General features: G+C 36.1%; 1 protein-coding gene across 1 annotated transcript in view; it reads right to left on the reverse strand.

The window, feature by feature from the left end:
• The window catches only part of KLHL20 (kelch like family member 20), a 68,731-nt gene that overhangs the window by 45,544 nt on the left and 7,384 nt on the right, over window positions 1–15,803 (reverse strand). Inside the window, exon 3 of the mRNA XM_047704843.1 lies at window positions 6,272–6,845. Coding sequence (XP_047560799.1) covers window positions 6,272–6,845 — 574 coding nt within the window. The remainder of the gene's footprint in view (window positions 1–6,271; window positions 6,846–15,803) is intronic.

Below are 15,803 nucleotides of genomic sequence, written 5' to 3' on the forward strand. Positions count from 1 at the left end.
TACACTAGAAGATCTAGAGCCCAGCACACACAGAAATTCAATATATAATAAAAATGTTATCTCAAATCACTGGGGGCAAAAAGAGACTTTTAACTAAATGATATTGGGACTAGTTGGGTATTTACAAAAAGAGAGCAGTATTTCATATCCTATATAAGAAAAACTCAGAGAGGCCATATTCAATACTAGAAAAGATATGGGTGAATTCCTTTGTACCCTGAGGAAAAGGCAAGGCTTCAAATTCTGCCTCAAAACCCAGATACAATAAAGTAAAAGATTTATACATTTGACAATATAAAAAAAAAAACCTTTTCATGACCAAAAATACCACAAGCAGAGTTAAAAGGCAAGTGCAAAGTGGGAAAAAGAGTTTGTAACATGTAGCACAGATAAAAGGTTATCATTGTTAATATATAGAGAGAACTTTAAAACAATGAGAAAAAAAATATATTGAATAGGAAAATGGGCAAAAGATAATAATAAACAATAACAAAAATTATATTAAAAAGGCCCCCTATGGGACGCCTGGGTGGCTCAGTTGGTTAAGCAGCTGCCTTCGGCTCAGGTCATGATCCCAGCGTCCTGGGATCGAGTCCCACATCGGGCTCCTTGCTCATCAGGGAGCCTGCTTCTCCCTCCGCCTCTGCCTGCCATTCTGTCCGCCTGTGCTCGCTCTCTCTCTCTCTCTCTCTCTGACAAATAAATAAAATAAAATAAAATAAAATAAAATAAAATAAAATAAAATAAAATAAAATTCGGTATGCACTCTTTAAAAAAAAAAAAAAAAGGCCCCCTAAACCTATGAAAGATATTCAACTTTACTTATATTAAGAGAAATACAAATTAAAACCACACCGAGATTCTACCTCTCATCTATAGACTAGCAAAAACTCAAAAGGTTGACAATATATTCTGTTAGCAAGGCTATGAGGAAACAATCACCCTCATGTATTATGGTCAGAATGGTTCCATCCCCATAGAGGAGAATTTGGTGATATTTAACAAAATTACATATGCAGTTAACCTTTGACCCTGCAGTCCCATTTCTAGGAATTTATCCTGAAAATAAACCTCCAACAACACTGAAATATTCACACACAAGGCTATTCATTGCAGCCTTATTTATAATGGCAAAACATTGAACACCATCTAAATGCTCAAACACGGGAAACTGACTGAACAAAATGTGGTACACACAAGGAGAAGAACACAGCTGTGGAGAGAGAACAAGGAAGATCTCTATGAACTGATACGGAATGAATTTCAGAATAAATTAAATAGAAGGCAAAGTGCAAAAGAGAACGTACACAATGCTACCTTTTGTGTAGGACAGAAATGGAAATAAAAAATATGCATATCTCTGCTTAATTTTGCAAAAGTAAGCATAGGAAGGATAAATCAGACTATAAAGCACCAAAATAATAAATGGTAATGAAGGACTATCATCCATCAACTAGAATAAAAGTCTTAGTCCAGAATGTTCATCACTCAGAACAAGGAAAATTCTTCCTTATAGAAGAATGTTTACAGAAAAGTGGGAATTTTTAAAAATTTTCTTAAATCACCATTTTTTAAAATTTTTTAAAATCACCATTTTACAACCATCATAGTAATAACTAATTTGGCAGAAATTATCAATGGATGGAAGTGAAAGTGAGTAGAAGTTTGATAAGGAATAGGACATTGTCATGGATTTGAAGCATCTCTCTGTAAAAGCTCTTACTAGTTAAAAATGATAAATAATAACTTAATAGGAAACTTTAGGACTCCACTTAACCAAGTGATCAAAGTTAGCATAATCAGTAATGGGACAAATAGATACCAGGTACTTCTGTGATGCACTGAGAAGAACAAAATATCACTTTTGAGTATTCAATGTATATTGAATCTGCCCATAAGGAAACATCAGACAAATTGCCTATGCTCTTAAATGTGGAGGGAATTACTACAGATTATCTATAACTCAAAAACCATGACAACTAAAGGCGGTGCAATCATCTGCTCTAGAATCTGGACTGGAAAATAATTGTTATAAAGAACAATACTGAGTCAGTTGGTGAAACTGGAATGGGAACTATGCATTAAATATTGCTTTTAATCAATATCAAATTTCCTGAATTTGATAAATCAACTGTTGTAAGAGAATTCTATGTAAAAAAATGCCCTTGGTCTTAGAAAATACATACTGAAATGTTCAAGAGTACAGGAATATGATGTATGCAATCTACTGTCAAATTGTTCAGAGAAAAATATTTGACATAACAAGAGAACAGTAACAAATGTGGCAAAACCTTAACAACTGGGATTCTTGGTAAGGGATATATGAAAGTTTTTTTTTTCTTTTTCTTATAATTTCTTATAAATTTCTATTTTCTTTCAAATAAAATTAAAGTTTTTCCAACCTGATGGGTTAACAATGGTATCTTGTTCTTTTTTTTTTTTTTAAGATTTTATTTATTTACTTGACAGAGAGAGAGAGCACAAACAGGGGAGCGGCAGGCAGAGGAAAAGGAAGAAGTAGGCTTCCCGCTGAGCAAGGAGCCCAATGAGGGGCTCCATCCCAGTACCCAGGGACTATGACCTGAGCCAAACGCAGACGCTTAACAGACTGAGCGACCCAGGGGCCCCAGGTACCTTGTTCTGATGTATGTTTCTTTAATTACATGTAAGGGTGACTAAACTTTCATATGTTTACTTACATTTGAGCCACCCAGATACCCCTGTTTACTTATATTTGAATATCTCTTTTTACACATTACTTATTCATACCCTTTACCTATTTTTCTGTTGTTTTTCATGGTTTTTCTTACTGAATTTGTATGAGTTTTATGGAAATTACTATTTTTTTCCCTCATGTATGCTCCATGTATGAGTTTGACATTGATTTTTTTATTTAGTTTATGGTGCTCTTATTGTTGTTTTTGTCATTATAAAGAACAAGAATTCTTAATTTTAGACAATCAAATTTATCAATCTTTCTTTATGCCTTCTTGGTTGTATCCTGCTTGGAGAGGTCATTTTTACTACCAGCCAACTAATAACTAACTTTTAGAATTTCATTTTTTAGGTTTAAATTATTCATCCATTGGGAATTCCATCTTTATTTTTTCCCCTCAAATCACCATTTTCCTAATGACATTTATTAAACAATTCCACTTTCCTCCACGGACTTGAAATGTCAACTTCTGGACTCTTTATAGCTCAACTGATCAATACCTTCTCTAGTACTAAAATGTTTGTGATGTTTTAATATTTCTTAAGGTCAATGGCCCTAATCTTAATTTCTGGAAACTTACTGGCTTATGCATTATTTTATATATATATATATATATATATATATATATATATATATATATAGTCCTCATTCTTTAAAAATAAAAAATCCCTCTGTTGCCATTTCATGATCTCACACTCCTGGTTTTCCTCTTCTCTCGTTATTCCGTTTCCTCAACCAGTTGCTCTTTCACTAACCATCCTTCAATGTTGGAAAAATGTTAAGGCTCTTCTCTCTTCCTTCTTAGTGACCTCAGTGGTATTGATTTTTTTGACCTTGTTTATAGTGCCTTTTTGTTACCAAAAAGTTTTAAATTGTAATGCAATCAAATATACCAATCTTTTATGGTTTCTGGGTTGAATCCTGCCTTAAAAGGATTATGTCATCATAGTTTCATTATGAGTTGATGAATTTTAATCTCAGTCTAACTTCTGAGATAAAGGACTCACAAACAGTGGTCTGGTTCAGTATCTCTATTTACAAAATTAAATATATCTAATAAATAAATAAATAAATAGGGACGCCTAGGTGGCTCAGTTGGTTAAGCTGCTGTCTTCAGCTCAGGTCATGATCCCAGGATTCTGGGATCAAGTCCCACATTGGGCTCCTTGTTCGGCAGGGAGCCTGCTTCTCTCTCTGCCTCTGCCTGCTTGTGTGTGCGCTCTCTCTGATGAATAAATAAAATCTTAAAAATAAATAAATAAATAAATAAATAAATAAGTGTGTGTGTGTGTGTGTGTGTGTGTGTGTATGACATATAAATATAGGAAATTAAATATATCTAAAACAAAACCCATGTGCTCATCTCAAACTGCTCCTTTCTCCAGTATATCTGTAGCACAAATTCCCGGAAATAGAACTGCTGAGTCAAAGAGTGTGAAAAAAGTGTGCATATTTCCTTTCAAGGAGGCTGTTTCGATTTATATTCACACTAGCAATGTAGTTTCATTACCTTGTCTCCATGGCCTTGTCAATAGGATGTGAAATCAAACTTCTAGATATTTGTAATCTGATACATTATAATTTTGTAATCTGAGAAGTGAAAATAGTACTTTGATAGAGTTTTAGTTTGTTTTTCAGCTATTATAAACAACTTGTAGCAGACTTTTATGTTTAAGGGCAATCTGAATGTGTTTACTGCCCATTTTTTGGTTACATCACTGGCTAGGTTATTGACCAATAAGATTTCTTGCTGTATTAAAGAGATTATTGTCTGTGATAGCTGCAAATATTTTGCTCCATTTTGTCTTTTTTTTTAAAGATTTTATTTTTAAGTAATCTGTATACCCAATGTGGGGCTTGAACTCACAACCCTGAGATCAAGAGCTGCATGCTCTACTAACTGAGCCATCCAGGCCCTCACTTTGTCTTTGACTTTAATCTTGTTACTGTTTTTTTGTTTTGCCATGCAAAAAAATTTTTTAAAAGATTTTATTTACTTGACAGACAGAGGTCACAAGTAGGCAGAGAGGCAGGCAGAGAGAGAGGGGGAAGCAGATTCCCTGCTGAGCTGAGAGCCCGATGTGGGGCTCAATCCCAGGACCCTGAGATCATAACCTGAGCCGAAGACAGAGGATTAACCCACTGAGCCATGCAGGCGCCCAAAATTTTTTTACTTTTATGTAGTCAAATCTATATTTTCTTCTATGCCTTCTGTGTTAGTCAATTAGAAAGGCCTTTCTCAGTTCAAGATTAAAGGAATTGCTAAAAAAAACAAAAACAAAAAAGGAATTGCTCCATATCATCTTCTAATATTCTCATGGTTCTATTTGTATTTTTAAATCTTTGATCCACTGGAAGTTATCCTGGTGAGGAGAAGAGTGCAAAAGGGACCATGTCTTTGCTTAAAGCTCTTCAATCGTTTTCTATTCCTCTTAAGATCAAATTTAAAATTCTTCTTTTTCTCCTTTTTTAAAAGATTTTTATTTATTTATTTGACAGAGAGAGAGAGAGAGAGAGCAAGAGAGGGAATATAAGCAGGGGCAGTGGGAGAGGGAGAAGCAGGTGTCTCACTGAGCAGGGAGCCTGACACGGGGCTTGACAACAGGACCTTGGGATCACGACCTGAGCCAAAGGCAGACACTTAATGACTAAGCCACCCAGGCACCCCTAAACTTCAAATTCTTAACATGGTCTATTAACTCCAATATGATGGGGCTCTGTTCTTTCTGTAAAATTATTATGTAATAACATCCTCTCTTTTGTTCTCTAGCTCTCACTGGGTGTCTCTCAGTTTCTCAACCTAGTTATGCTTTTTCATGTCTCAGAATTTTGTAATCAGCTGTTACAGAACCAAAGTTGAATCTCTCTGTAATATGTTAAGTCATCCAGGCTTCTTTGTAGCACCTATTAACTATAATTATTTATGTAATTATGCATTCAGTGGATATACTCCCTGCCTGATTATAACCTCCAAGAGAACAGACACTCTAGGCATCTTGTTCAGTACTACGTCTAGCCTTTTTTCCCAAGCACAGTGTCTGAAACAGTAGCTTTTCACGTATTTAGCTTTTCACGTATTTATTAAATAAATGAATGAAAAATAACAGATTTAATGAAAAATTCTTTTCATTTACATCTAACTTAATTTTTCTGATTGTTAGTTCTCCAAGTAACCGCTGATTTATTATTTATTCTGATGAAAAATCCACATAATCGGGAAGGTAATGTTTCATACAAATGACTGATACCAGGTATCCTATCAGACACCGATTTCCTAATGAATTAATAAACTGTATTCTGACTTATAAACTAGTTTATTAATATGGCTAGGTAGAATCAAATCCCTAAACTATAACTTTTATTGACAGAACATAAAATTGGTCTCTAAAATAAAAATCAGGCTTAGAATTTATAACAACTTTTATCTTTGGTATTATGAGTTAGAATCAGCAGTAAATATCCGAACAGGTACATGTTAGTTAGCAGAACATGAACTCATATTGCTCTCCTGACCAATACATTATGACTGCATTCAAACCACCAAGTACAACTCACCTCTTGAAAGTTATGTTGAGTAAACTTGTCTGCTATCCTTAGCAACTCACGACATGAATGTGTGTCAGCAAAAGCCCGAATGCCCAGGCAATTAGAAGGATCTAATTGTCTCTTTAAGAATTCACAGCAAGCTTCCTGTATTTCTGCCAGCTGAAGAAGGCAAGCAGCTGGCAGAAGGGTCTGAACATTGCCCTCTTCCACAGTTATCTGGGAGGTATATGCAAAGTCAATCAGTAGTTCCATAGCCCTCTCATCTATGTCTCGAATCACTACTTCTGTCTGACGGCTCTCTGCCAATTCTCCAGTAAACATAGCTCGGAAATAGGGACTACAGGCTGACAAAATGACTCGATGGGCATATATCTTCTTAGCGCCCACAACTAGCACCACATCGCAGAGCTCCCGGTGCTTTCTCAGAAGGTTAATCACTTCCAAGGTCTGTCGAGGGTGCTTGTCTGAGATATAGGGCATGCGGGCAGGTTGGGGAACCCCTTCTGGCAGTTTATTGGGGTCTCCAAGGGTGCAGCGGCTTGTTACATCCATTCCAGTCTCTCCTGGTCGAATGTTGGTACACCTACAGGAATGGGGGAAGGAGGGAAGAAAGATGATGGCAATATTATTAGAAACTCACTCTTGCCATAAACTGTTCATACTCAAGAGGTAGGGGAAACCTGCAGGTAATCAAAAGGGAGAACAAGGCTCCCAAAGAGCTTCCTTTCTAAGAACGCCAGAACTCATACACATTCTTAACGTCTTCTGAAGAACAAACATTAATAATCCCAAATCAGAGCATTTTCAATATGCACTCCCATAAAATAAAGGAGAATTCTTTTTTCATCTCTGAAGTATTCAGACTAGACTGTCTTGGACCATATCTTTTATAACTACCTGCAATATATTAATAAAAATTTATGAAAAACACTTGTAAAATTATTCTCTCTCTGCACAAAACACACCTATGGGACTTTAATTTCTTAATCTAGTTTAACCAAAATATTGGTATTTGTTATTTTTCTAAAACACAGAAATATGTATTTCTCATTATCATAGATAATATTTTAGATTTCTCTCAGGTTTAGCACAAAAGCTATAAAACATAGCTCATGCTGCATGAAAAGATCAGAAAAATGAGGCCAGGGACCCCCAAATTAACTTTATATATAATACTATATTTCCTTTATTCTAAGATGGGTAATTTTCACAGTTCATATAGGCTACCACAAAGGTGTTAAGTAAAAAACAAACTAAAAAAAGAAAATCACAAGTCCGGGTTACAAAAACTAGTTTTGTTTTTTTTAAGATTTTATTTATTATTTTTTTAAGATTTTATTTATTTATCTGACAGACAGAGATCACAAGTAGGCAGAGAGGCAGGCAGTGAGAGAGGAGGAAGCAGGCTCCCTGACGAGCTCAATGTGGGGCTCGATCCCGGGACCCTGGGACCATGACCCGAGCCGAAGGCAGAGGCTTTAACCCGCTTGAGCCACCCAAGCGTCCCTAAGATTTTATTTATTTATTTGAGAGAGAGAGAACACAAGTAGGCAGAAAGGCAGGCAGAGACAGAAGGGGAAGCAGGCTCCCCGCTGAGCAGAGAGCCCAATGCAGGGCTTGATCCCAGGACCCTGAGATCATGACCTGAGCCAAAGGCAGAGGCTTAACCCACTAAGCCACCCAGGCATCCCCAAAACTAATTTGTTGCTGGGATACTACAGAAAATTGCTGATGGCCAGACATAATTCAAGACATTCTTTGATCTGTGAATGAGAGGAAAGCTTAGAATCAAACTTTGTGATACTGAAGAAAACTTAGTTATCGATTATATGGATAAATACTTGTTAGACCAACAGCTAATAAAAGATTTACATACCTTTAAGGCAATATTTACACTTCTAAAAAGTTACTAAATGAGCCAGTAGTCTTATAAGCAAGGAAACATAGTAAATAACTATGTAATCACATTAGTTTGTAAAAAAGGGAAAGAATCAAACCAAATATTTTAGAAGCCACTAGCAGGGAGAAATGAGTTAAAATTCTCTTCTCTGCCTAAGTTTTAGTCCAACCATAGATGTCTCAAACTATTTTACCATACCTTAAATTAAGATTTCTTTATTCTTCTCCCCAAGTCTAACAGCTCTGACACTTAGGTACTATGGCTACTCCGACATTAGCTAGCATAAAGTCTCAAAGCACGCTGTGGAACAGATAGACCTGGGTTGAAATGCTACTGACAATTACCGGACAAGTTACTTATCCTTCCTAATCCCCAGTGTCTTTAGCTCTAAAATGGGTAAATATCTACCCCATATGGCAAAGATTAAACGATAGAATGTACATAACTTCCAGCTCAGGGCTTGCTACCTGTTAAGAATTTTAAATTGTAGCTACTCTAGTAATAGAAATATCTATATTCCTTTCAAATAAGGTGGTTATGCTTATCCATATTAGTAATCAAATAAAAAAAATCAAACCTGAGTTGATATGCTTCAATTAATCTTCACATAAAGTTTGAATTAATGATAATCCACCAAGTTTGGACTGAAGTTTATCTTTACTTAGAAATCTTTTCTTCATAGTTTATGAATATTAAAGTGGTAAGAAGATGAAAGGCAAAATACTTTTTTATTTAGTAGAACTCTTACAAACCTCGACAAGATTTTGTTAGACTAATTTGCTGCTAGAGATATTAAATCTGACAATAAGCCTCATTCGTTCAAAAGTACTACATATGTCATGGGCATGTGGGTGGCTCAGTCAGTTAAGCATCTGACTCTTGATTTCTGCTCAGGTCATCATCTCAGGGGTGTGAAATCAAAGCCCACACTGGACTCTGTGCTGGGCATAGAGCCTGCTTCAAATTCTCTCTCCCCTTTTCCCTCTACCCATCCCCCGCCAATAAAAGTACTACATATGCCCAATCGTTCCTATCAAATCAGTCAAAATCAATGAAGGTTTAGTATGATTACAAAAGAAATGTATAGGTCCATAAACAGACATTCCTCACTTTACAAATAAATACTTTTCTGAAAGTTTAATTTTATGTCGACTGGAGGTTTGTATTTTTCTTTAGTAGGAGTTCTATAAATGGGGGCTACATTTAGTTGTAAAATCAATTCAGCGTGTCACAAGCAGCACCAAAAAAATGAAACAGAAAAGAAAAAATATTGGCATACATTCCTTTTAGTTAAATAACTATGTTTCAACTATGTACTCTATACACATTTAAATTCATACACATTTGTATAATTAGGTTCCTTTGATGGCTCTATGCTGTATCAAAAAAGTTCAAAAGCTACTGACACAGAATTCTGACCTGAGTTTTGAAGTCCTAAGATAAAAGGGCCAAGAGGTACAAGGAGAAGGAAAAGAATAACTGTCATTTTGGGACTGATCTAGGATTTGCTGTTGCTGCTGTTTTCGGTGGCTTTTGGGTAGGGTGATGGCTGGAGCTTGGGAAGCTACTTTTACACAAAGACTCTGGAAGTCTGGAAGTTGGGCATTTATTATATATTTAAGTACGTGTTACCCTAACAGTGCTACAGGACACACTTTTGGCGAGGCCGTAGTAATTATTTTTCTAAAAAGTAGCAGCCCTGTAAATTTCTCAAATATGATACACATTGCATCACAGCACCAGGGTATAAATGTATTAGTAAATTTTACATGTTAATGTTTTCCAGAAGTCTTTAAATATGAAAACCACACATTTTCTGTTACCTAGCTTGAAGAATGAAGACTGAGATTTGAAACAGAATAGATCATTAGATCATTTAGAATAATAACTTCCTTTAACAGGTGAAGAAACTGATTTGGTTAGGTGACTTGCTAAAATCATGAAGCTTTCCTTTCAGTAGCAGAGCAGGTCTCCTAATGCTTTTGGAGAAACCACAACTATCTCCTGGGGCACTGCGAATATTTAATAACTGGGATTGATGTGAATGCTGGGTTGGGGAAAAAAGTGAACTATAGAATTATTTAACAATTCAAAATAAGATTCTCAGTTTTCTTCCTTATGGGTATCCAAATTTCTATACAACTCTTTTTTTTAATTAATTAATTTATTTATTAATTTGACAGAGATCACAAGTAGGCAGAGAGGCAGGCAGAGAGAGAGAGAGAGAGGGAAGCAGGCTCCCTGCTGAGCAGAGAGCCCGATGCGGGGCTCGATCCCAGAACCCTGAGATCATGACCTGAGCCGAAGGCAGAGGCTTAAACCACTGAGCCACCCAGGTGCCCCTCTATACACATTCTTAGGGGAGCTCATCTAATCTCATGGTTCCCATCACCCATATATGAATGGCTAAAAGACCCTTATTTCCTGCCTGGATCAATTCTCAGTCTGGATCCATATAAATGTCTCTTATCACATAAATTAAATAGATCTCAATGATCTATCAAATTGATTCCTTGATTCTCTATCTTATCCAACATGTCTCTCTTCTAGCCTTCCCCAGATTAATAAAAAGCAATTTCACTCTTCCAGTTGCTCAGGCCAAAATTCTTGTAGCCCCTTCCCTTCTGCACACCCTCAAACTTAATCTATCAACAAATCCTGTCATTCTACCGTCAAATAATATCTAGATTCCAACTATTTCTCTACCTCTTCACCAGCCCCACCCTAATTCAGGCTATTTTCACTCTGTTTTTTATATTACATTAGTCTCATAAAAGGTCTTCTTGGTCTACTTTTACCAATTTATACTCTCTTCTTTAAACAACCTAAGTGATCCTTTAGAGAAGTCAGATTATGGGGTACCTGGGTGGCTCAGTTAATTAAGCATCAGACTCTTGGTTTCAGCTCAGGTCACAATCTCAGGGTCATGGGACCCTGCCCTGGATTGGGATCCATGCTCACTGAAGAGTCTGCTTAACATTCTTTTCTCCTTCCTCTCCCTCTTCCTCTCCCCTACCCTTCCCCTCCCCTTGTGCACACTCTAATAAACAAATAAAATCTTAAAAAAAAAAAAAAAAGTCAGGTTATGCCACTCCTCTGCTCCAAATGCTTTAAACACTCATAGTAAAAAACAAAGCATATAAGGCTTACCATCATCTACAGGACCATTCCCCTGGCTAGCTCTCTGAATTTATCTCCTACTGGTTTCCTCTTACCCATTGTTTTCTAGTCACAGGGACTTCCTTGTTTTTTTTTTTTTTCTGGGACATGCCAAGACTTCGCTTGCTTCAGAGCCTTACTGCTTCCTCCTGAAAGGTTCTTCCCTCAAATGACTGTGGAGCTCACTCCCTCATTTCTTTCAGAGCTCTGCTCAAATGTCAACTTATCAGACCACTGTAGGGACCAGTGGCAGGCCACCCTCAGCTGGGCCACTTTGGCACGAACATTATTTTGAGTTAAAAGCAATCCAAACCTAGCAGACTCAGAAAAAGCTCTTTACCTCCCCCCTCAACTGCCTGCTTTTCCAGAAAGAGAGCTATTAACAAAGATCTCTCTTTACCTAAGAAACTTATCTACATAAAAAGAGCACCTTTGTTTTCCAGACATCTTTCCCTTCTGCTAGTGGTCTTTTTTCCCTTTGTATCCCCAGACCCTATCCCTCTCCTTAGGTCATGGAAGTATCTCATTGCCCGACTATCTTTAGGAATTTCCATGTCTGTGTGGATTCCCCCTAAGTAGTCTATTAAATTTGACTTCCTACTGTTAATCTGTCTTATTGTTGATTCTAAATCCAGCTAGAAGGACCTTAAAGGGAAGAGGAAATTCCTCTTCTCCAACATGTTATATGAAATAGCTTCTCTTAATCCCTACCACTCTATACACTTTGTCTAATTTTTCTTCATAAATATATTACCTATTGACATAATATGTTGGTTTTCTCCCCCAAATAGAATGTAAGGTCCATGAGAACAAGGCCCTTATGGTTTTGTTTTTTTGCTCACTGCTATACCCCAATACCTGGATCTAGTGTTCATTAAATTATTGTTAAATGAATTCAGCTTTTCTTCCTGCCAAAATAAACTATACTCCCCGAACTCTTACCTAATTCTCTTAAAACCAGCTTTGTAGCCAGGCAAACTTTACCTCCATCATTTATTAGGTATAATTTCGAACAAATTATTTAACTTCATTATTTGTAATGTAGGGAAAATTACACTTACCTTACAAGGAGTGACAGTGTTAGGATTTTTCTGAATGTAGGTCCTTTGACTTCAAAGTCAGTGCTTTATTATCCCAAACTGTCTTGGGCAACTGGATTGAGTATTTGAAATATAAATGACTCTGGCAATCTGATTTATGTGGTTGTTACTCTTAGATGGGAGAAAAAAAGCAAGCATACTGCCACATGGTTGGACCATGTTGCCCTTCCAGAAGAATCAAAAGAAATGAGAAGAGGGATTCCTGGCAGGCTGAGATTTTAAGGAATACCTCATCTTAAATGTCCTGAGAAGCAGTATTTAATTTTAGCAATTTAATTCTAGAAGCCATATTTAATTCTATACACTAACTTTATTTCTCCTATAGTTCTGCTACTTGTTTTTGTAAATGTGTACTTTAAAAAACGGAGTATACATCCTCCATTATTCTCATTACATCAACAGGATTCTAACTGCATAAAAGTGGGGATTTTTGTACATTTTTCCGGGCACCTTCCGAAGGGAAGTTATAATAAGGGTCCTAGAAATAGACTGTGTTCACACCTTGTCACATCTATATTCACAACTTCTTTGTTTGGCATCTGATGAAATAAATACTCTAAAGACTTGGGGGGTGGGATGGTAAACTGAGGTGTGAACTGCTCCCCAGGACAGAACCCTATGAAAGGTTTTAATTAAACCTTGAGGCAGCAAGCTTTATTGTCCAAGTAAAAATGTTATCTAGAAAAACTAGATCTCAAATTATTTGGTTTTTCAATCTATAGCTTTCTATTCTAATACTGAACTAATGATATTACAGACAAAAAGAAATGGAACCCCAAAAAACATTTTAATTAGCTTTATTTGCAAAATTAATCTACATGTATTTTAAGGTTGAAGGAGGTAAGTGAAAGGATTACTCTGGACCCTATCCACAGTTAACAAACTAGGGAGACCAAAGAGAGCTGCTGCCTTCTCTCACAAAATGACTGTCAATTCCGGGAAAGAATCAGTCTTTCTAAAACCAAAGGGTATAAGATCTGCTAATAATAACCTTAGCAGATTTTTTATTCTTTTAGTACTGATGAAAAGCATAACTTCAAGATAAATTCTCTTAATATATTTTACCATAACTCCCTCAAACTTGAAAGATAACCTTGATTTTGTTCCTCTACTAGCCAATTGCTTCAGAGGAAGATGACCATGTCCCTAGCTTTTAAGGAGAAATCCTGAATTCTCTCAAATCAACTAGCTGATGGCATGCTCTTAACTCAGCTCATCATCAAACTACAGGAACAGACTTATATTTCATGATTTAGGGAGTTTCTTCTGCAGGGTATTAACAAGGAAGAACGTAGCATTCTTCATTGGTAGGTGGTAGTGGGATGGAAGATCATATTTGGGTTAGGATGAAGCTGCTATTCTAATAGCTACATTGGAGAGACAGAACTTGGGTCCAAGATGCTATTATCAGGCCACTGGTTAAAACCAAACTTGGAACGCACCCTACCTCTGGCCTTCTTGGTATGTAAATAAAAGGTTTCCATGTTGATTAAACTAGTCTGAGTCAGGACTTCTAGTCCAAAACATTTTGATACCAAAAACATGGTATTTAAAATGAAAAACAGTAAAATCAGCCAAATATTCTAAATGTACTAACCAACTTAAATATAGAAATTTCGCCTTGCTTTGACTGGTCAAATACGCTTGTATCCAAAGGGTCTTCTTTCATTATTATCAGATTTTCTAAACATAATATTGACAGATTTAAAATTATGGCTTGAATTTGTGGCTCTTCTTTCAAATAAGTGAATATGTGAGAAGATACTGTTATTTGCTAATTGCCCAATTCCTATTAGGAATGTTATTATTAGGCTGTTATATTATTATATAATTATATATTAATTATATATTAGGCTGTTATATTAACTTTTCAAATACTTTGTTTCTCTGAAACCAGATTAACAGGGGTGTTTGATAAAAAATGCAGGCTTCTGAGGTCCTAGAGAATCAGAATCTCTGGTTTTATGACTCTAGGATCTGCATTTAACAAGTAGGTAATTTTAACACACATTAAAATTTGACTCATAATAGGCTAATAAAATTTGACTAATAAAATAAAATCTCTTTTTGTAGAAGTCAGTTTTCCAAAAAAAATATTGACCTAAGTTGAGGGGAAATAACAGAGTGGAGAAATCAATCATTCAAAATGCAGGTATAAAGGCAAACAAAAAAGTAAAAGTATCATTACCAAACATATAAAGTCAAATTAAACAAGGATTCACATTTACCAAAATGTCAATAAATCTAATAAAATTGTGTAAGGCAGGCATCGGATATCATGGAATCAGTTTAAGAAACTATAATTACATTTGAATCTCTACATATGGTGAGAAGAAAACAACTGTTATTGAAAATTCTCAATTATTTTTCTTTTATAATCTGGGAAAAAGAACAACATTTATTTCAGAGACAGATGGTGCTTTTGAGAAAACAAGTATTTAGGCCTTTTAATTATAAAAGGCAAGGTGAGGGCCCCTTGGAATGATAAAGACAATCAGAAAGATTTGCCTGCTGGTTTTGGTTTGTTTTGTTTTGAAATTGAAATTGAAATTGAATTTGAGTATCATTAGGAGGGCTTGTATTCTTAGTTCACCACAGTCCCCACCATGCTTTGTCTTGTGAAGCTGTACCCCACATTTATACGAACTACCCGAAGATACAAGCTTTTGTTTTTTAACCTCTTCTAGAGACACCAGGATTGTAGCAAAGAGACTAAACTGCTCAGGATAATAAAGTAACAGTAATTTAGAAATAAGAAAGAAAGAAGAGAAAGGAAAGGGGGACTGTTAAAACGGTGTCAGGTTATGATCTAAGGAGGGACAACCAGTAAGAAAATGATGTGTGGCCAAAAAACTTCATTATCCCTAAACTTTCAGTAAAAACCTGAGGTATTCAATGGCAGTGGTCACTGAAGGTAAAGAGACAGTGAGTATGGCATATTTCTAGAATAAAGCTTGCCTGTGAAAAGATACATCCAATACAATGTCAGTTCAAAGTTAAGAAAGACTGGAAAATGATATATACTGATGTGAAGAATGAGAAGGAGGGAGAAATTTAAAAATATGAAAGGGAAAGAATAAATGATGAAGCGAGATCCTGGAAGAGTGGGAGTGCATGGAACCAAAATACAGAGGAATGACTCTTAGACAAAAGGTAGAAGGGCTTACATAAGAGATCAGAGGAAGGGAGTGGGGAGGGAAAGTAGGGTGGAAATGATACATTTATTTTGTGGTAAGGAGGCATCAGGAGTTTGGAAAAGTTCATACCTGATGGCCCCTATTTTTTCTGGGAAGCTGCTGCCAGTGAGAAGAGCAGTGACAGGATCACGAGAGAATGGGTGAAGATGTGACACAGCTGTTGTGGGGCATGAATAAGCATTACG

Source organism: Lutra lutra, chromosome 15, assembly GCF_902655055.1.
Source record: "Lutra lutra chromosome 15, mLutLut1.2, whole genome shotgun sequence".
NCBI classification, from domain to species: Eukaryota; Metazoa; Chordata; class Mammalia; order Carnivora; family Mustelidae; genus Lutra; species Lutra lutra.